The sequence below is a fragment of the Rutidosis leptorrhynchoides genome, chromosome 1, assembly GCF_046630445.1.
Source record: "Rutidosis leptorrhynchoides isolate AG116_Rl617_1_P2 chromosome 1, CSIRO_AGI_Rlap_v1, whole genome shotgun sequence".
Taxonomy (NCBI): Eukaryota; Viridiplantae; Streptophyta; class Magnoliopsida; order Asterales; family Asteraceae; genus Rutidosis; species Rutidosis leptorrhynchoides.
In genome coordinates, this window is record NC_092333.1 from 102,832,788 (window position 1) to 102,859,209 (window position 26,422).

The 26,422-nt window shown below is 32.1% G+C and overlaps 2 protein-coding genes across 3 annotated transcripts; both read left to right on the plus strand.

Annotated features, from left to right (window-relative positions):
- Positions 1-6,115: 6,115 nt before the first annotated feature.
- Positions 6,116-7,794, plus strand: LOC139863724 (uncharacterized). The gene is made up of 2 exons (XM_071852333.1): positions 6,116-6,299; positions 7,191-7,794. The coding sequence occupies exons 1-2, from the start codon at positions 6,169-6,171 to the stop codon at positions 7,603-7,605; spliced, it is 546 nt and encodes a 181-aa protein (XP_071708434.1). The 5' UTR covers positions 6,116-6,168; the 3' UTR covers positions 7,606-7,794.
- A 1,419-nt stretch (positions 7,795-9,213) lies between these two features.
- Positions 9,214-12,039, plus strand: LOC139863732 (probable inactive shikimate kinase like 2, chloroplastic). Of its 2 annotated transcripts, none has more exons than XM_071852341.1 (8): positions 9,214-9,468; positions 9,657-9,844; positions 9,928-10,122; positions 10,257-10,318; positions 10,482-10,548; positions 10,638-10,756; positions 11,504-11,683; positions 11,770-12,039. In XM_071852341.1, exons 1-8 carry the CDS (start codon positions 9,241-9,243, stop codon positions 11,865-11,867), a joined length of 1,137 nt encoding a protein of 378 aa, XP_071708442.1. In that variant the 5' UTR covers positions 9,214-9,240; the 3' UTR covers positions 11,868-12,039. The 2 variants fall into 2 exon arrangements, with proteins under 2 accessions (XP_071708442.1, XP_071708447.1); XM_071852346.1 differs by having other exon boundaries at positions 9,348-9,468; positions 9,673-9,844.
- The last annotated feature ends 14,383 nt before the right edge of the window (positions 12,040-26,422 follow it).

The window sequence follows — 26,422 nt, forward strand, 5'->3', positions numbered from 1 at the left end:
CTATTTGGGTAATAGTTAATCGTCTCACCAAATCAACACACTTCCTGCCAATAAGAGAAGATGACAAGATGGAGAAATTAGCACGACTGTATTTGAAGGAAGTCGTCTCCAGACATGGAATACCAATCTCTATTATCTCTGATTGGGATGGCAGATTTGTTTCAAGGTTTTGGCAGACATTACAACAAGCATTGGGAACTCGTCTAGACATGAGTACTGCCTATCATCCACAAACCGATGGGCAGAGCAAAAGGACGATACAGACTCTTGAAGACATGCTACGAGCATGTGTTATTGATTTTGGAAACGGTTGGGATCGACATCTACCATTAGCAGAATTTTCCAACAACAACAGTTACCACTCGAGTATCGAAATGGCACCGTTCGAAGCACTTTATGGTAGAAAGTGCAGATCTCCAATTTGTTGGAATGAATTGGGGGATAGACAGATTACGGGTCCAGAGATAATCCAAGAAACTACAGAGAAAATCATCCAAATTCAACAACGGTTGAAAACCGCTCAGAGTCGACAAAAGAGCTACGCGGACCTTAAAAGGAAAGATATAGAATTCAAAATTGGGGAGATGGTCATGCTTAAGGTTTCTCCTTGGAAAGGCGTTGTTCGATTTGGTAAACGGGGGAAACTAAATCCAAGATACATTGTACCATTCAAGATTTTAGATCGTGTCGGACCAGTAGCCTACCGACTTGAATTACCTCAACAACTCGCCAATGTACATAATACCTTTCACGTCTCGAATCTGAAGAAGTGCTTAGCTAAAGAAGATCTCACTATTCCTTTAGACGAAATTAAAATCAATGAAAAACTGCAATTCATTAAAGAACCCATCGAGATAATGGATCGTGAGGTTAAAAGGCTCAAGCAAAACAAGATACCAATTGTTAAGGTTCGATGGAATGCTCGTAGAGGACCCGAGTTCACCTGGGAATGAGAAGATCAGATGAAGAAGAAATACCCGCACTTATTTCCAGAAGATACGTCAACACCTCCAACTGCTTAAAATTTTGGGACGAAATTTATTTAACGGGTAGGTACTGTAGTGACCCGAACTTTTCCATGTTTATATATATTAAATGAAATTGATATTTATATGATTAAGTATTTCCAACATGTTAAGCAATTAAACTTGTTAAGACTTGATTAATTAAAATAGGTTTTATATAGACAATTGACCACCCAAGTTGACCGATGATTCACGAACGTTAAAACTTGTAAAAACTATATGATGTCATATATATGGATATATATATATATATATATATATATATATATATATATATATATATATATATATATATATATATATATATATATATATATATATATATATATATATATATATATATATATATATATATATATATATATATAGTTAACATGGTATTATAATAAGTAAATATATCATTAAGTATATTAACAATGAACTACATATGTAAAAACAAGACTACTAACTTAATGATTTCGAAACGAGACATATATGTAACGATTATCGTTGTAACGACATTTAATTGTATATATATCAAATTAAGATATATTAATATATCATAATATCATGATAATGTAATAATTTAACATCTCATTTTATATAATAAACAATGGGTTAACAACACTTAACAGGATCGTTAACCTAAAGGCTTCAAAACAACATTTACATGTAACGACTAACGATGACTTAACGACTCAGTTAAAATGTATATACATGTAGTGTTTTAATATGTATTTATACACTTTTGAAAGACTTCAAGATACTTATCAAAATACTTTTACTTAACAAAAATGCTTACAATTACATCCTCGTTCAGTTTCATCAACAATTTTACTCGTATGCACCCGTATTCGTACTCGTACAATACACAGCTTTTAGATGTATGTACTATTGGTATATACGCTCCAGTAATCAGCTCTTAGCAGCCCATGTGAGTCACCTAACACATGTGGGAACCATCATTTGACAACTAGCATGAAATATCTCATAAAATTATAAAAATATTAGTAATCATTCATGACTTATTTACATGTAAACAAAATTACACATCCTTTATATCTAATCCATATACCAACGACCAAAAACACCTATAAATACTTTCATTCATCAATTTTCTTCATCAAATTGATCTCTCTCAAGTTCTATCTTCAAGTTCTAAGTGTTCTTCATAAATTTTATAAGTTCTAGTTTCATAAAATCAAGAATACTTCCAAGTTTGCTACCTTACTTCCAATCTTGTAAAGTGATCATCCAACCTCAAGAAATCTTTCTTATTTACAGTAAGATATCTTTCTAATACAAGGTAATGCTCATATTTAAACTTTGATTCAATTTCTATAACTATAACAATCTTATTTCGAGTGGAAATCTTACTTGAACTTGTTTTCATGTCATGATTCTGTTTCAAGAACTTTCAAGCCATCCAAGGATCCTTTGAAGCTAGATATATTTTTCTCATTTCCAGTGAGTTTATCCACAAAACCTGAGATAGTAATGATGTTCATAACATCATTCGATTCATATATATAAAACTACCTTATTCGAAGGTTTAAACTTGTAATCACTAGAACATAGTTTAGTTAATTCTAATCTTGTTCGCAAACAAATGTTAATCCTTCTAACTTGACTTTTAAAATCAACTAAACACATGTTCTATATCTATATGATATGCTAACTTAATGATTTAAAACCTGAAAACACGAAAAACACCGTAAAACTGGATATACGCCGTCGTAGTAACACTGCGGGCTGTTTTGGGTTAGTTAATTAAAAACTATGATAAACTTTGATTTAAAAGTTGTTCTTCTGGGAAAATTATTTTTCTCATGAACATGAAACTATATCCAAAAATCATGATTAAACTCAAAATGGAAGTATGTTTTCCAAAATGGTCATCTAGACGTCGTTCTTTCGACTGAAATGACTACCTTTACAAAAATGACTTGTAACCTGTATTTCCGACTATAAACTTATACCTTTTCTGTATAGATTCATAAAATTAAGTTCAATATGAAACCATAGCAATTGGATTCACTCAAAACGGATTTAAAACGAAGAAGTTATGGGTAAAACAAGATTGGATATTTTTACTTGTTGTAGCTACGTGAAAATTGGTAACAAATCTATACAAATCATATCCTAGCTAACTTATATTGTATTATACATGTATTCTAATATATTATGTAATCTTAGGATACCATAGACACGTATGCAAATGTTTTGACATATCATATCGACCCATCTATATATATTATTTGGAACAACCATAGACACTATATATGCAGTAATGTTGGAGTTAGCTATACAGGGTTGAGGTTGATTTCAAAAATATATATACTTTGAGTTGTGATCTAGCCTGAGACGTGTATACACTGGGTCGTGGATTGGGTCAAGATAATATATATCAATTTATTTCTGTACATCTAACTATGGACAACTAGTTGTAGGTTACTAACGAGGACAACTGACTGAAAATATTTAAAACATTAAAACGTATTAAAAATGTTGTAAATATATTTTGAACATACTTTGATATATATATATGTACATATTTGTTATAGGTTCGTGAATCGACCAGTGGTCAAGTCTTACTTCTCGACGAAGTAAAAATCTGTGAAAGTGAGTTATAGTCCCACTTTTAAAATCTAATATTTTGGGATGAGAATACATGCAGCTTTATAAATGTTTTACAAAATAGACACAAGTACACAAAACTACATTCTATGGTTGGATTATTAAACCGAATATCGCCCTTCAAGTCTGGTAGCCTAAGAATTAGGGAAATAGCCCCTAATTGACGCGAATCCTAAAGATAGATCTATTAGGCTTAACAAACCCCATTCAGGTTATGGATGGTTTAGTACTTCGAGATTATTATACAGACGAGAGGTTCTGTTTTGGGGATATTCTATGAATTAAGTTAACGTCGGTTACCAGGTGTTCAATATATGAATGATTTTTATCTCTATGCAGTTTGCGAAATGCCTGATAAAAGATGTGTTATAAAAATGAAATCTTGTGGTCTATTATTATGATTTAATAACATGTAGGTTAAACCTATAACTCACCAACAATTTTGTTGACGTTTTAAGCATGTTTATTCTCAGGTGATTATTAAGAGCTTCCGCTGTTGCATACTAAATTAAGGACAAGATTTGGAGTCCATGCTTGTATAATATTGTTTAAAAACTGCATTCGAAGACTTATGTTGATGTGTAATATTATTGTAAACCATTATGTAATGGTCGTGTGAAAAACACTATATTTTAGATTATCATTATTTGATAATCGTCGTAATATTTTAAATGTTATGGTTTGTTTTAAAATCGAATGCAGTCTTTGAAAAACGTCTCATATAGAGGTCAAAACCTCGCGACGAAATCAATTATTATGGAACGTTTATAATCAATATGAACGGGACATTTCACTTAATCATATTTTATTACAATAGTTAATATTAAACCAACTTATAGCTTAGACTGCTCCTAGTGTAGCGCCATTAGACGTTATTAACACTATGCCGCTCCCATCACGTTAACGATTGACACCATGTGGTTCCTGTCACTCTGTAACACGGCGTGATGGGCTAAACAAATTTGAGCGTACTTGATGGCCTCATGGTTTGAATAAACGTCTGTAACACGACGTGATGGGCTAAACAAATTTGAGTGTACTTGATGGCCTCATGGTTTGAATAACAAGCGTAATGAATGAGGAAACTAATTAAATTTGAGTTGTCAATTTTACCGTTGAAAATTAATAAATAATTAAACAAACGGTAATGTTGCCGTTTCAAATATGTGATATAAATTATAATTAATAATTAAAATTAGTAATTTTCAATATAAATACCTCATTTCACATCTCTCCATTTGACACATAACTCTCATTTTCAAATTACATAATTTTACTCACAAATCTCATTATGCAATCATTTTTAAATCCTTGTGCTTTTGATTCGAAAGACAAAAAGTTAGTAAGCATTTTGCGACTATATGTCGAAAAGAAGGATCAAGAATCTGATGAAAGTTCTTGCGAAAGAACTCCTCCATCCCAATCCTATATTTAAATGATATATGAATATGACATGCATTTTACGTTCAAAGTTCCCAAAAAATGAAACTGAACAACAAATTTGACACGTCACTAGTTCTAATGCTCTTATACCATTTGTAGTGGTTGGAGGCGTGGGTTGCTTTTTAATGACTAGGACGTGTGGGTTGTTTGTGTGGTGTAGTGGTGGTGTGAGTTTATGGTGTGGGTTAGGAGTATTGTGATGATGTGTTAAAATATAATTGAGTTAAGTATTAAAATGAGATAAAAATAATATTTTTAAAATAATAAAAAATTAAAAAATGCACACAATGGCATTGCCCATCCCGTTGCAGAGCTACGTCCCACCCGATTCTTCCCTTCGGCCACGCATCGATACTTCAACATGGGGGGTGTTTCCCCTTGACACATCGGCTCCCACGCCGTTGCAGGGGGCTTGATACAAGATGTCTTAGGAATTACATTACACATATAAGTTAACAGAATCATAACTGTCATAAGTAAAGGACTATATGTGTAACAGTTTCTGAAAAAGTACCATTCTGCCCCGTTTGTTTTTTTTCTTATTGAGACGTGTTGTATGAATTTATTTAAGATGTCTGAGAGGAATAAGTGATAAATAAAGAATGTTTGTTTGTTTTATGTGCTGAATAACCGTCTGAATAATTGAAATTACCAAATTAACCTCTATATGGAGCAGTTATAAGCAGTTACTGATAAATTTTTAAAATTGATGAGTAAATTGTAATTTCACATGTATTTGAATTTTTTGTTTTAAGACACGACTTATTTAATAAATTGAAAACAAACACTCACTTTTTACTCTTTACATTAAGTTTATTCTATTAAGTTCATTAAGTTGAAAACAAACATGAGTAATTTAAATTTGAAATTAAGGATAAAAGAAATTTCACAAACACAAAGGACCGATTCTGTAATTTACAAAACAGTTTGACTGTAAATGAAAATATACTTCGTGAACAAGTTATTGACCCTCCTCTATTGATACCTTGGAGAAAACGAAATAGGAAAATTAGGTATTCTGAGAGAAACCATAAATAAAATTATTAGTTGCTAATATCCCCTAATTCAACATCAATAAACAACAATGGTGTTATGGGAAATTGCATTAGGCACAGCGTATTTCTTAGGATTAAAGAGGACATACAGGCATGCTCTTCGTATTCAACGTCGTCTTGTTAGCCCTAATCATCCCAAAATCCGTCAATTTCTTCATAGGTATATACTAATTCTTATTTTTAGTTTATCTTTTGTTATGCTATGTTCAGATCGAATTAGCGTACGGACCGTTGTTGAAATATCTAAATCTAGCAATCTTAGTTAGAGATATTGTTTAAATAATTTTGCTTGATAAGTAATTTAGCATTATACTGTTGTTTGTTTCATATTCATTACAATAACAATTTATCTGAACATTATGACTAGTTGCATATTGAACTTCTGTACTCAATTTCTTATTTTAGGTAATTTAATGTTTATTTTGACGTTTAAAAGATTATTCTATCAAAGAGGAGTATAGTTATTGTTAAAAAAATTAACAATACTCCATTTTTTTTTTTAAGTAAATCATATGCAAAACACTTACTAGGATATGGAAGATCGCGTGAATGATGATTCTTACGAACTGCATATTTACTAAATTTTTGTTATGTTCACAATATGATCATAGAAGATTAACGGCATATACTGATGTGCCAATTATCAGGCTTGTATATGTTCATTATCCTTAGGTAAGTGCTAATGAATGATCAATATAGTGTATTTTAAAAGAATGGACTATCGTTAATTCTTCGATGGAGTTCTAACTTAAAAGTAACGATATTCCTTTTTTTTTTTTAATCAACATTTGATAAAATAATCCTTTAAACTTCTAAATAAATATAGATTACCTAAGATAGGAAATTTAGGTAAAAGAGTTACCTTTTACTGAAATTTGCCCTTCTTTTTTTAAGAAGTGACAAATGTTTTTTGTTTTACGTCTAAAAATCTTTTTTTCTGAGAAGTGATACATGGCCACATAATTCATTAAATTGCTGACTTTGACTATGGTCTCGGGATATAATAATACTAATTCAATCTTCTTTATATGTATTAATTAATGTAACACAGCAAAACAAGAACAGTATTTGATGTCACACTAAAGATTCAGAATGAGGTACAAAAGAGAGATTTTAAAATTGGTAGAAATTTCGGCAGCTGGATTCGTAGTTGGATTGATGGGGCGAAACCAGCAGCAGCAGCAGTCGCTCAAATTGAAGCAGCTGGTACCCAATATGCTAGTAATACAATCAGGATGCCAAATCAGCGGTTTAAAGATTTTCGTCACCAGATAACTTCAGAGGGGTTTCGGTATCTTGAATCTCGCAGGCGTATGATTACATCATCAAGGAATCTTCGGCTTACTGCTTACCCAACTGTTGCAAAGTTGTTGAGGCGTGGAGCACCGTTTGTGAGTAATATGCAGTACCGACGTTTGGTATATGGAAACATGGAAAACAAGTTAGGATTTGGGTATTACTACTAATTTAGCAATTCGAAATAGTGTATTGCATTGTTGTAAACAAGATGCGATCTTTATGAGATTATAAAATAGAATACTTAATAGTATGTTGGTAGACTGTGTTTTGAATAAACAGTGGTTTATAATTAGTGTTGCACTTTTACTTACAACATGAATTTTGATGAGTACACTGAACTATTGGAAAAAGTGTGTTGGTGCAATTTTCGCGTTACTTTGGACACGAATAGTTATTATTTACGAGTATTACTTTTAGATGGTAACGTAGTCCTTGACAAGGGCTTTGTAACGGTATGTTATATGTCTAAAGTTATGCTTTAGTAGATGAGATATATGGATATAAAAAGAGGTGTCTGCAACTAACTAAACTTGATGGGTTTAAGTTGACCCATTAACACAAATTAACATACTTGCATCTGATGTCCGTTAAACAGAGTTGGGTGGTTTCTGAACTGATCCAATTATTAGTTGGTTTAATACACCTGCTATACTTTGTTGTACAAACACATCACCACCTCCAATATTCAGTCTTACAACTACAACATGACTGTTGTCTTTTCAGGCAAGTTAGACTCCGGTTTAGCATAAAATTATGTTGTGGTCAATTAATTTCATTGTGTAAATATAAACCTAATGGTGAAACTGTCGTACCGTAGAAGCTATGCTGAAATGATTGCTTTCACATTGCCCATGACGGCGCTTATAAAACAATATAGATGGAGTCCAATATGATTGATTCCGTCCATTAATTTATAAACTACTAGAACTAACGTTTTAGAAAAGCTCTTACCTCATGATGAAATGATAAAATTGTTTTAAGTAGAAGTTTTTGGTTATATATATGCCTTTTAGGCCAATTTCTACGCGTGTGCTAGACTTCAATTTTGAACCAGCACACCTCTAATGTGGCGTGCTCACCTCCAAATGAAGATGGCGTGCTAGTTTGAGCACAAGAATTCAAGTGGCGTGCAACCATTTTTTATTGTAATTTAATACTATTTAATATTTATATTTAATATATTTTAAATATTTTTATCCTCTTTTTCACCTAAATATTAATAATATTTTGACACGTCAACCCATTATTTCTAGTTTACCAACAAGATTGTCACGTCAGCACCAAACATCCACTCCACCCCCAACACGCCACTTTTGCCCATCACCATTGGAGATAGTCTTAGTGGGTAGTTAATGCGCTAGTATGGTCTCTTTAACTCTTTTTTCTAGAAGTTTTGGGGTTGATTCAACGTGCATAGATGGATCTGAATTGTTTAGTTTGTGTTGGTGTACATTGATATATAGTCAATGGTTTGTTTGTATGGTTATTAGTTTCGCTTAGTTGGTGGTTAGAGTTTGTTTGTTGTGTATTGGTTGTAGACTTATAGTTGTGTAGCTTTGGTTGTTAGTTCATCGGTTGTATTTATTTGAGCATTTAACCGTTTCGAAGATTTGTTCCACTATTTATCCATTTGATTCTTGCTTTTCGCCAAGAAAAATAGATTTGATCAGGTCTCTATACAGTTACTGATAACATATGAAAATAAATAAATAAAATAAAACTAATTTAGTAAAAGAGGGAAAAAAAGCTCAAAAGCTTTATAAGGTTCCCTCCTTATCTTCCAAGTAAACACAATAACAAACATGACAACAGCCACCAGTCTATCATCACCACTTTCCCTAAATCCCTCTCATTTTACTTGCCGTAAATCCCCAATTTCAAAACCTAATTTCGTCCACTTCTCATTTCAATTTCAATCTTCATTAATTCACCGTTCAAATTCACTTAATCTCCTACGCCCTTCAAATAACCCTAACACTTTCATCTGCAACAGTTCATCCACTGTGTCAACTAGCACCACCAGTTACGAGGTAATTTACTACCTATTAAACTATCTAATTCACACACACACACACTATCATATCGGATTAGAGGCATACACAATTGAATGTGTGTATGTATCTAATCCAATATGATAGCTGAAGATATGTGAATATAATATATGTTTATGTAACATAATATATTTGAGTTTTTGGTCAATTTCTGATACACTTGACAGTTTTCTGATGGTTCAGATGAGGTAGAATTGAGATTGTTTATTGGAGGTGAAAGCATTCAAACCTCAAAAGATGTGATTGTTGATGCCGATGAAAGTTACTTAACGATTAAAACGAAATATGAGGGCTCGTTTAGAACTGCAATGGAAATTAGCTTGTATGATAAGATAAAACCAGCTGAAACAATATGGTGTGTTTCTTGAATGAATTCCCTGATTAGGAACTAATTTAAGTTTAAGTAACATGATTAACAACAGATTTATTACTGCCTAGGTTGTTAGACGACGATCAATTGGTTGTTAATTTGAAGAAGCAAGATCCAGAAGTGAAATGGCCTGATATCACTGAAACATGGGAATCACTTTCTGTTGGAGTTGCACAACTTTTGAAAGGAGTGTCTGTTTATTTAGTTGGAGAATCATCTGAAATTAACTATAAAGTATCTCGAGAGCTCGCAGTTGGCCTTGGGTACGTTTTAATAAAAATTTGTGTCACTTGACTTTGTAGAATGTATCACGAGACTTGCTAGCATCTTGTTTCTATGGAAGTATTATTTGTGTACAATTACGGAATTACACTTTCGCCTTTTTTATACTTATTAGGTATGCACCACTCGACACAAAAGAGCTACTTGAGACTTTTACTAAGCAAACAGTTGATTCATGTAAGTGATTTTTCTTCACATTGTAACAAGAAACCAATTTCAAGATTTCGGGTTCATCTTATATAATTAAATAAGATACCTATTAAAAATGGTTTGTGACTCGAACCAAGTTGCCTTATGAACAATAAGATACTATTGTGTTTTAACAAGTAATACCTTTTAGTGGTAATAACAGAAGGGTCAAATGCTGTGTCAGAAGCTGAAAGTGCCATATTGGAAAGCGTAAGTAGGTATGGAATTTTCCGTGAAACGTCTTTTTTGCTTCTTCTGTTTAATGGAAGTCTTAATATATAACTCAATATATCATTATCAATTGCAGTCATATACGTTCGGTTGTTGCCACCATAGGTGGACAACATGGGGCTGCTGCAAGAGGTGATCGATGGCGGCATCTTTACTCCGGCTTTACAGTCTGGCTGTCACAATCTGAAGCTAAAGGTGATGCCTTTGACTTTTCTTGTTTTCCTTTGCTGATTTTAGAACAAAATTATTATCTCAGAATCCCAAAACGAAAGATGGGATCTGTATCTGTAAATGAGCCTCTTTAAATTCAAAGAGCTTAAGCTCGGTTTGTTTCGAGCCTAATAAGTTACAATCGAGCTCAAGTGACTTGGCGTCTTGGCTTACACATCTACCTGCAACTAAGGGTGGTAATTTTGACCCATTTATGAAGTGATCAAATCAACTTGTGCTTATCTCTATTAGGTCAAAAGTGCAACTATTATAAGTTAGCTAAAGAGGGAAAACGTCAAATGGTTTACATGGGTTGAAAATCACCCGATGTTTGGTTTCAATGCATAAAGCCTCCTAAATCATATTCATATTCTTATGATTAGACAATCAATTGAAATAACACAATTTATGTCAAATCATATTTTGGAAGCTATTTACTTATCAATATTTTATTAACATACCTATAACCTTCGAAATTATTGTATTCTGAAGATCAGATAATAATTAAATTAATATGATCATGTTAAGCATATTTGTCTTTTTTTTCAAGAATCGTGGGCAAACAGTAGTACAATTCAGCGGTTCAACATGATCCGAACCTTTTCAATACACCGAAAAGTTATTGTACTGACTTGAAACTGTTTTCATCACTGCCATCATCCAGTCTGACCCGCCCATTTTACCATCTGTATCTGCAACTACTGAAATGCATACTTCTTTAATTCGTTTTAGATGAAGCAGCAGCAAAAGAAGAAGCAAGAATAAACATGCAAAGTCGCAGTCAGGGTTTCGCCAATGCTGATGTGGTGGTTAAGTTAGGTGGTTGTTGGGATCCCGACTACTCGAAGAGTGTAGCACAGGCTACATTAAGTGCCCTTAAACAGTTAATCTTGTCTGATAAAAAGCTTCCAGGTGCGTATTTTATCCCTACTATGTACACAGTATAATTCAGTTAGTGTTTAAGATGAGTCTTCAACTCTAATGGAAATTTATCGTAGGTAAGAAGGGTCTTTACATACGCTTGGGATGCCGGGGTGATTGGCCGAACATCAAACCTCCTGGGTGGGACCCATCAACTGGAACTGGTGCTGCCTAGCCCTACATTATCTTCAACACCAGTCATACAAATTTTTATCAAGTAATGTGGATACACTTATGTTTAAGATGGCTGATTAAACATCTAATTTGGAAGATATATGAGAATGAAACGATAAATTAAGTAATATTTCGTTGCCAAGTGTACGTTAAACAAAACATGACAACAGAAACTGTCGAGTTAGTCTCGAATTTGACATATTTTTCTTTGGGTTGGGACATTAGTACGGAAATTAATTCCATTCACCAAGGACACGAGGTTATAATTCAGAAACAAAATCATCAGAATCGTTTTTGTAAGTAGGGTTCGAATGGTGGAGTTGACTCTAATGGTAGAATTTGGCATTTTGGAAAAATATTAACATAGAATGATAGAATGCAAAATTTGTACTTGGCTCCATCAACTTATAACAACGAGTTTGAAAAATGCTTACTAATTAACGGAAGGGCAATGGTGTTTGCAGACTACTGCATAATGCCATGAAACTTAGGGAAAATGGCACCAAAATGCATTGAACTTTCATCAAAATCCTATTATATGCATTCAACTTTCAAAAGTCTTATTGTATGCATTCAACTTTGTATTTTCTCCTATTGTATGCATTTGACTTATTATAGGAGGTAAACTTTCAGTCACCTAGTAAACAAAATTACATCATTAGTCCCTAATGTTTATCAAATAATTAGATACTAGTTATTTATGTTTATTTTAGAGGCTATTGGTCCCTCATTTTAACCTTTCATCTTCTTCAACAATTTCATTCACATACATTCATATTTTAACCTTCTCTTCTTGAAGTTCATTATCTTCATTCATCCTACCAATATCACAATCATAAATTCTATATAAACCTCAATTTGATATAGGAGTATTTTTTTATTTTATTTTTCCAAATCAAAATCAAGAACTACAAATCAACAAAATATAAATAGATTCGTATTCAGCTTTTATGTATGCATAGTACCGGTGTTCTTCAACATTATCACATCTCAAAATCTCAAATCAAAAAAATGTTGAAAGTTTACACTTATTAAATCCAAATCTGTGCTCCTAAAGCTAAACCGAACACTCTACATTCATATGATTCGATCACCAAACTCAGATTCATGACTATCCAGTTCGTGTTCTTCTTCTTAACCGAAAACTCATACCAATTTGGTCCTCGGAACAATCTAGCCATTCTTAGAACGATTTTAACATAGATCTGAGTTCCTGATATTGGTTTAAGCTTTTTAAACCTTCAATCGAATAAAAAAAAAAAGAAAAAAAAATCTCAGATCTAATGTTCATCACGATTCACGAGTCAACAAAAGTCAACAAATCAATTGGAGTGTTTCTGTGATTTCCAGGTGTTAAAGGATAGTGTCGAGTGTTTGATGGATGTTTTTAAATAACTCTTATGTATAAATCATCACCCAAAAAACGCTTCAGAAATCAATTTTGGATTTCATGTTCATATGTTTAAAGCGTGATTTCATGTTTATATGTTTATAATAGTGACAATGAAGATGATGAATTTCAAGAATTTCATATGGGTTTTGCAGGTTAAATAAATAAAGTTGGATCCGTAAATCGTCAAATCGAACACATGGGGTTTGCAAATCGGTTTGCAAATCATCAAATCGAACAAATGAATTTTGCAGGTTAAATATCTAAATTGCAGGTTGCAGGTTACTTGCTTGGATACAATTGAAGATTCAATTTGACTTAACGGAAAAATTTAACAAGTGTTAAGTCAAGGGACCAATCACGTAAAGAAACCCAAATAGTAACCGGTAACCGGATACAAGGGTGACAGGATGCATACAATAGGAGAAAATACAAAGTTGAATGCATACAATAGGACTTTTGAAAGTTGAATGCATACAATAGAATTTTGATGAAAGTTCGATGCATTTTGGTGCCATTTTCCCTGAAACTTATGAGTTGTTTATGTACTATTGATAAGAGATTTTATCAAAGAGCTCGTTCGATTTGTATGAAATTATCAAAGTTTGACCACGATTTGAAGTTCGATTCGAGTTGGACTCGTTTACGTATACAATAGTTATTATTATGCAATATATTTATATTTATATATTCTAATTATATTTTTATAAATAATGATAAATGTAGGGAAATGAAATACCGATTTAAGATCTCGAGCTTGTTCAAGCTCGATGTAATACTTGTTCAAGCTCGATGTAATAAGCTCGAGCTCGTTTACTTTTACTATACTAGCTCCAAAATATGTTCAAACTCGTTTAAGTTCAACTCGAATCGAGCTTTTAACGAGTCGAACTTTAATTAGTCACACCCCTACAAGATGCCATATTTACATATCCAAAGCCATAACTATAAGACTTACAAAGAAAATAAACATAATGCACTATTTATAGTTTTTGGTCCATAAAATACAAAAGATAAATAGTAAATGTATTTATAAATTTAAAAATGGGCTTGGGATATTGAATGAATATAGATCACGATTCAAATTTTATGAATTGTATAAGTAGACATCGTGGAGACTTGGGCACATATTATCGATTTTGAGATCTTTAACTACTTATCCATGTACAGATCTCCGTACATTTCTTACAATGCTATCTTGACATCCTACATCGTTGTGAACTTTAATCATTGAATATGACATCATGTTAGTTGTCTTTTAAAAAAATAATAAGAATATCACATCATATCCCATTACTTGTTTGGAACGGGGTGTTACAAGATATCATGTGTAAATTACTAGTTCAATACTTGAAAGTCAAAAGATAATCACGAAGGTTCGAGGCTTAAAAGTTGAAACTTTGCTTTGAGATAAATGGCAAAAAATATATGTTTAGCATAAAAGGTTAAATCATGGTAAATAATAAGATATTATTGAAGAATCAAATAATGTAAGCACTTATGTTATCATTGAACTTAGAAACTGGACAATACACTTTCAAAATTTGATACCGACATGTCATACTTAGATTTTTCACCCTTTCAAAAAGTTTTAAAAAGTGAAAGTTTTACCTCCACGTCAAGGGAAACAAGGGCGAGAAAAAAGGATAAGGTAACGTGTGGTTTAATAAAAAGAAAATTCGGAATTCAAGTGATTTTTTTATGCGTTTATATTAATGATGATTCTGAATTCTGATTCCGATCTTTTAAATACCTGAAATAGTAATGACTTTTTTGTTGGTTTATTGTAAATTTTAAGATATTATCCATAGAGGGATGTTCTAAAATAGCTTCTAATGAAAACCCTTGATTTGGTAAGCTTTAGGAATAACGACTAATAATGTTACGTACCCGCAGTGACAAACCAAGAACTTAAGATCTCTAAGAGCATTTTTAACAATGGCGGACAAAATGGGCGTGTTGATGAGTAGGGGAGGGGCGTGTTGAGTGATATGTTAAAATATGATTGGAAGTTGGGTAAAATAGTGGATAAAAATTAATAAAAAATTCAACCAATTAAAATTCAGCACCCCACAATTTTATCCCGTGCTCCAAGCACGCACGTCACACTTTCTTGTGTGAGCACGCCATGGTTATGAGGCATGTTGGATAAATTGGGAGGGAGCACGCTCCCGTTAGTGAAGGTCTAAAAGGTATACTGTTATCGATCCGTTTGTTTCTTTCATAGATGTATGTGTTTTTAACCATATAGTGTATAAACACCTATATATGGCTTTTATATATATGTAAATACAATAATTTGTTCCTGCCATTGAACTCTTGATAATTCAATGTCTAAACGACTTCTTCATTTGAGAAGAAGGTAACTGCTAGCGATGTTAGAAAAGTTGTTTGTCTCATACCATCAAATAAGTGTGTAGAGCTTAATATTATTGATACAAAGCCTTAACATGACAACTGTATTTATATATTACCAGTTTGATTTTTTTTTTTTTTTTTTTTTTTTTTTTTAGTAATATGGTAAATGAATTCTTACCATCATGAATTTTTTTTTAAATGATTTTTTTTTTTTTTGAAGAGTAATTACAGAAATGGTTTTTCAAATTTTTTTTTTTTTATAGAAATAGGTAAACCGGTATTTAAATCATCTGTTTGTCAGTGTAAGGGCAAACCGGCGTTTCATTTGCCGGTTTGAGCCCTCCTAAACCCTAACTGTATATATACGTAGTACGTACCTGACAGATATGATGTTTACTGCAAACCGGCAAATGAATTGCCGGTTTGGACCCTGATTTTTCCAGATTTTTCAGTGTTTTATTACTGTAAAGCTGCAATCTATCATGTCATTGTTTGAGTTTTATAGAGTTATTTATAAAGTTTTTTTTAACACATTTCTATATCTCTATATAAAAACACTCACAATTTCATTTTTTACACACACATTTACACAAAATTCTCTCTTTTCCCTATTATTTTATACACATTCACAACTAAAAAAAATATGGCAAATCGTTGCTTGATCAGCCTCGACGTCCATCACAACAGTGAGCTTTCTGATAACCGCTAGTATTGGTACGACGGGTACACACAATTGTTCGAAGCTCTAGATGTTACCGGCTTCGATGTAGAACGCGTACTAAGCTTTATACGCGATAGGGTAGATTGCAAAGCCGCCGACGTTTGGTATTGTGACGAGGTCACGGATTTGTTCAAGGAATTTCGATCTGAAGCCGTGTGGGAACGAATGGTCGGAAAGGCCAAACTGACGAACAAATGTATCACTTTGTACTGTAGAAACGTGTGGAGCCTTCCCGCTTCGAACGGTCGAGATGATGATACGTCTTCGCATGAATCGGGATCTCCGACTCGCTATGGCCGTTAAATTGTTGTTATTTTAAATAAGTAATTTTTAGGATTAATAAGTAATTTTAGGACTTTTTTATTTTTTTAAACTTTTAATTTTAGGATTAAGCGTAGTTATGTTGTTGTAACCGTACTTATGTTTTCAATAAAAGTGTTGTTCGTAATAATGACAATGATAATAATGAAACCGGCTATAGGGAAAAAGAGAAAGATAATAATAATAATAACTCAAACCTATTACAACTAAGCTTATGCATTATAGTATTCACCATAACTATCATAAATCCTACCGAACTCAAGTGCGTCTTCAAAAACGCCAAATAAAACATACAACTCATTTTTTTCAGAAAGTAAACATGCTTTCCCAACTAATGTATACCACTCTTCTTCAAATCACAATGTTTTAGGTTGAGCTATACCTTGTTTATAATAATATATGTCCATTGAATCTGGATTTTCCGGTAAATTTTCTCGAAGAAATTCATTCAACTTTTGCATATTAAAGCCACGAACATCAACATTATCAAATGTAGTCTTCTCGCCTCCTGAGAATTTTGTCGCATCTTCAAAATCGCAGCCGTAGTATACGTCAATTGAAATGTACCTCGGTTCCATGTTCAACATGTGTTTATGCAACTGTCATAATGTACTTTTATAACCATAACATAACATAAACCGGCTATCATAATTTCGGTTTCAGTCTTACCATTCATTATTTATCAGCTTTTACCGTTCTTTGATAGCTTTTTCTGAAATCGGCTATCATAATGCCAGTTTCAGTCTTACCATTCATTATTTTTCAGCTTTTACTGTTCTTTGACAGCTTTTTCTGAAACCGGTTATCATAATGCCGGTTTATTAATCCCTACTAGTCTATATAAACACACATATACTTGGTATTTTTATTGTATCAGTCTTTTCATTCTCACATATCACTCTTTTTACTACACAAAAATGGATCCTTGGATTGATGTCTACTATAAAGTTTGGTATGTTGTCGACATGTCATGGTACACACTGGGGGAAAAAAATCGTTCCCACCCATGAATGTTAGAACTATGCCTCTTTCCAAGTTGTTTGAGTGGATCAAGGAAAAATGTCCCATCGAACACTCGTGTAGTGACCCGTCCTAATCCATCTGGACGAATACATTACATTTGGTTACATCGCGAGGTACTTGACCTCTATATGATACATTTTTACAAACATTGCATTCGTTTTTAAAAGACAAACTTTCATTTCATCGAAAGTTGACAGCATGCATACCATTCCATAATATATCCAACTATAATTGACTTAATAGTAATCTTGATGAACTCAACGACTCGAATGCAACGTCTTTTGAAATATGTCATGAATGACTCCAAGTAATATCTCTAAAATGAGCAAATGCAGAGCAGAAGATTTCTTTCAAATCTGAGAATAAACATGCTTTCAAGTGTCAACCAAAAGGTTGGTGAGTTCATTAGTTTATCATAAATAATCATTTCCATTATTTTAATAGACCACAAGATTTCATTTTCATTTTCATAAACATACATCTCATATCAGGCATTTCGCAAACTGCATAGAGATAAAAATCATTCATATGGATTGAACACCTGGTAACCGACATTAACAAGATGCATATAGAATATCCCCATCAGTCCGGGACACCCATCGGACATGATAAATTTCGAAGTACTAAAGCATTCCAAATTCCAGAATGGGGGTTGTTAGTTCTCGTATATCTACCTTTAGGATTCGCGTCAATTAGGGGTGCACTAATTCTCAAAATTAGTGATGTTCCCCAATTCTTAGGCTACCAAGCTAAAAAGGGGCATATTCGATTCGATAATCCAACCATAGAATGTATTTTTGATTACTTGTGTCTATTTCGTAAAACAATTATAAAAACAGCGTATGTATTCTCAGTCCCAAAAATATATATTGCAAAAACATTTAAAAAGGGAGCAAATGAAACTCACTTAATGTATTTTGTAGTAAAAATATATATGACGACATCTGCGAATGTTTCTATATGTATGTATGTTTAAGCATGTGTTTTTATCCATGCCTATGTGTGGTACGGGCATATATATATATATATATATATATATATATATATATATATATATATATATATATATATATATATATATATATATATATATATATATATATATATATATATATATATATATATATATATATATTAAAACATATAATGGAAATCACATAATTTATTTATTAATATATATTATTTACATATATTTGTAGTTATATAGAATTTATATTAAATTCCATTTAAAAACATATACTTATATTATATCTTAAATTATATGTTATATATATTTATTTTGTATATATATTTTAAAATGATTAAAATCTATATAGTTATATTAATGTATCCATATTTATATATATACTTGTTTAGTGTTATATTTAAAAATCAATAATTTGTTATATGTAAGTATTTATATAAATAATATTAATAGGTTTTATATATATAGTTATGTAAAATATTAATATAATTAGAATATATGTAATAAGTATATTTTATGCACAGAATATTTATTTGTTTAAAAAAATAGTTTTGATAATAATAATGATTTACTAATAATAATAATAACACTAATATTTATCTTTTTAACTAAAATGATAATAATACTACTAATAATAATACTAATACTTACTTATGACTATATATTTTATAACTTAAATTCATAATCGTTTTCATAATTGTACTTGTATTCATTTAATTATAACCATTTTCCATAATTTTTATCATATCACTTTTATTATAAATTTCGTAACATGAATGTTGTTAACATGTTCATAATCATATTAATGATGATAACTACAATAATAATACTACTAATAATAATAATGTTAGTCATGATAATACTAAAAAATTTAATTGATAATACTAGTAATAATAATAATATCATAATTTACATTAATAATAACAATAATCCTCTAATTAATAATAACAACTAACATAATGATAGTAAATAATAATAATAATAATAATAATAATAATAATAATAATAATAATAATAATAATAATAATAATAATAATAATAATAATAATAATAATAAAATGAGACTACCTCAAGAAAATCGGCCTAAAAAGAATACAGCCACTCCAGGGACTCGAACCCCCGACCTCTCGAAACCCGACACCATCCCTTAACCATTCCTCCAGCCTAGTTTTTCTAATTTATTACGCGTATAACTTTATTTATTCCTATTCTCATGTTCTATCTTCTTCATCATCATCAAATAATTTCGACCAGTTAGCCACAATAACACTAATAATGAATCTATGGTTGTGTTTAAGACTCGAAAATAATTAGATAACAATAACATGTGTTCTTGATTAACAAAAAAAAAAAAAAAAATACAGCTCCTTCCTTCGACGCTGAATAAATAAATAAAAAATTTGATTTTCGCAATTTATAATGATATAGCTAAAGGTTATAACATGAAATAGTTTGTAAATCATTAATAGAAACTATTGAAATCATCCATTTAAATCAAATCATCACAGAAATTTTTAATTTGATCATAGATCACAGTTTGACTTTTTAAAACCAAATCTTTGACTCTCAAATTCATTCTTGATATAGCGAATTGAGGTATGAAAATTTGCATATAGTTAGAGTACGAGATTCCTAACAATCCTGCATTAATGGATTTTGAGATTGATTTTGAATTCAAGTTTTGGTAAAAAAAATTGCAACAGAGTGTCGGGCGGTTTTTTTTATCTATATTTTGGCTTTTTGATTTCCACAAATGCAATGTTTAATATATAAAGCGGACTGATAATTGAAGTGGAAACACTGGTGAATCACAGATTCGTATTGTTGTGTTGCAATGGTCGACAAGAGTTCACAAGCGTATAGGAAAAAAACAGAAAAAAATAAAATATGATAAAGATATAGATATCACGCGTATATATATATATATATATATATATATATATATATATATATATATATATATATATATATATATATATATATATATATATATATATCTGATTTATATTATCTATTTTAATTTAATATTAATAATTAATAATTAATAACATATAATAATAGTACTAATAATATTAATAATAATAATACTAATATTAATAATAATAAATAATGATAATTATAATAATTATTATAAAAATGATAATAATAATAATAATAATATTACTAATGATAAAAATAATGATTTTTAATGATGAAAGTAATAATAATATCTAATAATAATACAAGTAATAATTAAGATATAACAAGTTACTTGTATCCAATTTCATATCTATATATTTTATATTGATAATAATATTAATAATACAGATATTAATTTTAATATTAACATCCATAATAATAATAAAAGTATTAATAATAATATTGATATAATAATTGTTAATAATATTAATAATAATAATACTAAAATTAATAATAATAAATAATGATAATTATAATAATTATTATAAAATGATAATAATAATAATAATAATATTACTAATGATAAAAATAATGATTTTTAATGATGAAAGTAATAATAATATCTAATAATAATACAAGTAATAATTAAGATATAACAAGTTACCTATATCGAATTTCACATCTATATATTTTATATTGATAATAATATTAATAATACAGATATTAATATTTAATATTAATATTAACATCCATAATAATAATAAAAGTATTAATAATAATATTGATATAATAATTGTATTTAACTTGTAATTACATATATTAATATCACAATTTATTAGTTATGCAATATTTAATATTTATATACTTTATACTATATATATTTAATATTTATACCTCTTAACAATATAGTATTATTTATGTATAGATATCATATATATATTCCAGCTATTATATATATAATTATCTTTTAAATATTAAGTTTTATTATATAGATAAATATATTAATTATATATTGAAACAAACAAACTCAAGGTATAATATTATATATTTAATACTTTGTTAACGTTGACAAATTATGTTCGAAATAAGTTATAGTCAATATACTCTATATATTCAAAATAACAAGTTTTAGTTATTTTAAGTTATCTTTCATAATAACCAAATCACACAATAGTTCATTAATGTATTTAAACTATTATATATAATTATTTACATATATAATTATTTATATCTACATTTCTGTTTACAATCAAAGGTTCGTGAATCGTTGGAAATAGTCGAAGGGTAATTGAATATATGAATACAGTTAAAAATTTTAAGACTCAACATTACAGACTTTGCTTATCGTGTCGAAATCATATAAAGATTTAGTTTAAATTTGGTCGGAAATTTTCGGGTCGTCACAGTACCTACCCGTTAAAGAAATTTCGTCCCGAAATTTGAGTGAGGTGGTTATGGCTAACAATAAAAATGTTTTCATGACGAATATGAGTTGATAAATAGAGTTTTATTATCATTGAGTAATATGGATAAAACAATTCGATTATTCTAAGAGCACGAATGAAGCTATCACAAAAGAGTGAAATGAATAAATAAAGTTTCGTCTTAACTTTTGATGTTGTCCTAGTTGAATTCCGGAATTCAGGGGATTTAAAGAAAATATTTGAAATCTCAAAGATTTGATTCTTCGGCGAGTAAGGAAATTAAGATCTCTATAATTAAATACGGTGATCTGTCTCGATTACTCTGTCTGATATTTCTATTATAAATTAAACTTTTTTGTTCCATCAATTTCACCATTCCTATATTTTCTTTCTTAGTTCATACATCCAAAAGATTGTGAAAATGCTTAATCCAGTTCTAATCCTTGATATTTTCCTAATTATCATTTCTGTCATCCTTCTTTTCAATCTTCCACCAAAAAAATCTGTTACTTCTACTATTACCTTGAGATGATACTATTCTTAATTATACCGTGTCTTTATATTTCTATTCGTATTAATATCCATGGTTTGTAACCTCCGTGTTGTTATTGGGCTTTATATTTTCTCTTATATTTTGGAGCTCTTTGCTTTTTATTCTCCTCTCGACCTCTAGTAAAGTGAGTAATGGTCCAGAATTCGTAAGTATGGAGTTTCGAATGAACTTAATGTTCTAAACAAGAAAGAACGTAATAACACGATTTGATTTGTCAAATTACCAGAATCACTGAGAATAGAGCTATTAAGAAATTATGTTCTTGATTTGTTTGGAGATTAAGTAGAATGTAAGAGTCGTGTAACATAGCACATGATGACGTTATGATCTGTGAATCATCACGTTCCATATAGAAACTCAGCATGACCTACTGTAATATAATCACGTTGATCAAGTGTCATTATATTATACTAACTCATGCATCAGTGTAAGACCCTATTTCTGTTTCTGACATTTTAGTTATTCGGGACGCCGTCCAAACCTTCGGGACACCGTCCAGCAAAGAAGGACGGGACGCCGTCCAAGAATTTGGGACGCCGTCCCATGTGTCTGTCGGGCCAGCTGTGGGATTTCAAGATTTTTAGAGGGGTATGTTGGTCTTTTCACATGGTGACCGGTTTTAAGCCACAAATGGGAAAAGGTTGAGCTCATTCAACCCTATCTTCACCAACAAAACACTCTCAACCATTTTTAGTGAGAGAGCAAGGGTTTTAGAGAGTGATAGGTTGATTTGGAGAAGAAGGAGTCGGATTCTCGCAAAAACTTGGGTTCTAAAGTTATTCATCTCGCTCCTAGCTACGTTGTGGTGGTATTGGTAAGCTCAAACTTCGAATTTCATTTGTTAAATTTGATATTCAAGTTAGGGTTTTGAGTTAGTTTGTTGTGAAACCCTTTTAGGTGATGAAATGGGTTTATAGTGACTTGTTATTCTTGTCACTTGGCGGGTTTTGGGTCGGTTGACGTTTTGGCCTTGATTAGGCTTTGATTTGGAGTTTAATCACTTGGATTAGTGATTATGGAAGTGATGGAACCCTTTTTGGGTGAGTTTGGTTAACTAATTTTAAAATGGGTCAAAATTAGGGTTTTGGTGTCAAAATGGGTATGACCCGTGTTTAACACTTGTGTTCGGGTTTAATTAGTGTGTTAGGACTATTTTCACTCGTGTTAGTGATTATTGGTTAGTTATGGCGCGGTTTGTGCTTGGAAGTGCATTTGGGTCGAAATTGCACTAAGGGTAAATTGGGTTGGTTTGTAAGTCAACCCTAATTGTGTTGTTGTATTTGTGATAATGGAATAGGTACTTTCCATTGGCGCGTGGCAGTTTATTTGGAAGCATTCATTAAGGCGACAAGGTGAGTGTTAATATCCTATGTGCATATGTATGTGTAGGATGGGTGCGGGTCGGGGTGAAGTGTTTCTTGGTTATAGAGCTCACTTCACATATAGGTAGATTTGATGGACTTGTGTATAGGTCCAATTGGCATGGTTGTGCATTTTGATTGGCCACCTTTGGCGGGGTACACAATTTGTGTGTACATTATCACACGCGGTATGATGTGGATTATATAACCCCAATGGCGAAGGGCTAACATTGTGATGCAGACTTAGATATAACCCCAATGACGAAGGGTAGTATCGTGAGTGGAATAATTATACGTATGTGTATATGGCGTATTTATTTGTGAATGTTATGGTATGAACCATCGAGCCGGTAGTGCCATAATGTGTGTGTGTGTGATAGGATGTGAACCACGAGCCGGTAGCATCGAGTGTGAACCACGAGCTGGTAGCACTATAAAATAATTGATGTGAACCACGAGCCGGTAGCATCGAGTGTGAACCACGAGCCGGTAGCACTATAAAATAATTGATGTGAACCACGAGCCGGTAGCATCGAGTGTGAACCACGAGCCGGTAGCACTATAAAATAATTGATGTGAACCACGAGCCGGTAGCATCGAGTGTGAACCACGAGCCGGTAGCGCTATAAAATAATTGATGTGAACCACGAGTCGGTAGCATCGAGTGTAAACCACGAGCCGATAGCACTATAAAATAGTATGACTCAATTGCGTATGGTGTGAACCATGAGCCGGTAGCACCATAGCGTTATGGTTAACCTTGGGAGTTTTACACGTTGTTATATATATATTGTATACGTATAATGTTGTATTGACGTGATGTAGCTAACCTTCTGGTTGTAGCTTATTGGCATTGTTCGCAACGTTGTTTGCAAACTTACTATATTGTTGGTGTTGTTAGCTTGTGCTTAGTGAACGTGCGGTATGCTAGGTTTAGCTTGCCTTATACTTGGATGCATCGGTATGCGCTATTTGATTATTATTGTGGCGTGTCCATTTTATACATATATATGTATGTAGTATATTTTCACTCACTAAGCATTAGCTTACCCTCTCGTTGTTTACATTTTTATAGATTGCTTGGATGCGGTGGCTCGGGTAAGCGCGGGGACTAGTGGACTTGCGTAGTTTGCCTTAGAAGACTTGCTTTTGGATTTGATTAGGATTGGGTAGCGTGTCCCCAATCCCATGCTCGGTCTATGTTTTTGTATAAACTAATGGGTCGAAATAGTCACTTGTGGTATTTTGGGTCGATGTGGGCCCGGTGTTGTAAAACTCGGTTTTTATTATGAAAAACTCTTAGTTTAAACTATTGTAATATATTGTGAAAGTGTTTTGGTTCAAAAGTGTCGGGAAACGGGTTTTTCGCCCGCGTGTGTTTGTAAACTGATCAGAATGTTTTAGTACATCTGGACGCCGTCCCAGATGGTTGGACACCGTCCCAGTCTTAAGTGCTGGACACCGTCCAAGCTTTTGGACGCCGTCCAGATGGGCAATTCCGAAAAAAAAATTTATGGCACATTTTCGGATGGTTAACGAGTTGGGTCGTTACAAGTGGTATCAGAGCATGGTCTAAGGGATTTAGGTGACTTGAGATAGGTGCCTAGACTTAGACTTTTGTGTGTGCTTAATTTGTTGCGGGACTTGTAGGATTACGGGTCGGAATGGGAATTTGGTTAGTGCCTTAATTGATAGGTGGACTAACGTGTATATTAATACGTGGATATTTTTTAATATACGATTGTGTTATGTTTGTGATTATGTTGCGTTGCGAATATCATCGAGCAAGATGGTCATTGTACTAACGAGGGGATACGATGTGTGTGCGTAATAAGGACTTGCAAACCTTATTACGGGTGCAAATCGTGTTTAACAAGTGATGTACGACGAGTGTTTAGCAAGATGGGGCGGTGTTGTGTGTGTGCTTTATACGTTCATGATCTAATCGCTTTGCATTCCTTAGAATGGCGATGGGAAGTGGGATCGAGACGAACAACGCAGAGTTTAACTCTAGAGTTGCGGCCGCCGTTGCGGAGCAAATGAGTGCATTTCGAGAAGAAATGGATAGGAGGTATTCCGAATTTCGAAATAGTGGTGAAATGGAGCATTGTCTTAAGAGCTTCATGAGGACTAAACCCCTCGATGTATGACGGAAAACCGGATCCTTTGGTAAGCACAACTTGGATCTCGGATGTTGAAGGGTGTTTTCGTATTATTGATTGCCCTCCCGAGAAAAAGACGAGACTCGCTACGAGTTTGTTGCGGGGTAGGGCGAGGGATTGGTTGGATGGTAAGATTGATCTTGTCGGTGGCGAAAAGTTTATGGCCTTATCGTGGGACGAGTTTAAGGAGGAATTCTTCGAGGAGTTCCGGACTTCGGCCGATTTGTGGGAATTGCGTAATGAGTTGCGAAATTTGCGACAAGGGTCTATGGATTTGAATACTCTCAAGACGACCTTTATGGCGAAGGCTCGTTTTTGCCCGGAGTATTTGGGGAATGATCATTTGTTGATGCAAGATTTCTATCGAACCTTGAATGATG

Bases quoted from the DNA above. Each gene is read 5' to 3' on its own strand.
- LOC139863732 (XM_071852341.1), top strand. From the start codon at position 9,241: ATGACAACAGCCACCAGTCTATCATCACCACTTTCCCTAAATCCCTCT. The intron at 9,845-9,927 runs GTGTGTTTCTTG...ATTACTGCCTAG, and splicing joins AAACCAGCTGAAACAATATG to GTTGTTAGACGACGATCAAT. The intron at 11,684-11,769 runs GTGCGTATTTTA...AATTTATCGTAG, and splicing joins GTCTGATAAAAAGCTTCCAG to GTAAGAAGGGTCTTTACATA.
- LOC139863724 (XM_071852333.1), top strand. From the start codon at position 6,169: ATGGTGTTATGGGAAATTGCATTAGGCACAGCGTATTTCTTAGGATTA. The intron at 6,300-7,190 runs GTATATACTAAT...AATGTAACACAG, and splicing joins ATCCGTCAATTTCTTCATAG to CAAAACAAGAACAGTATTTG.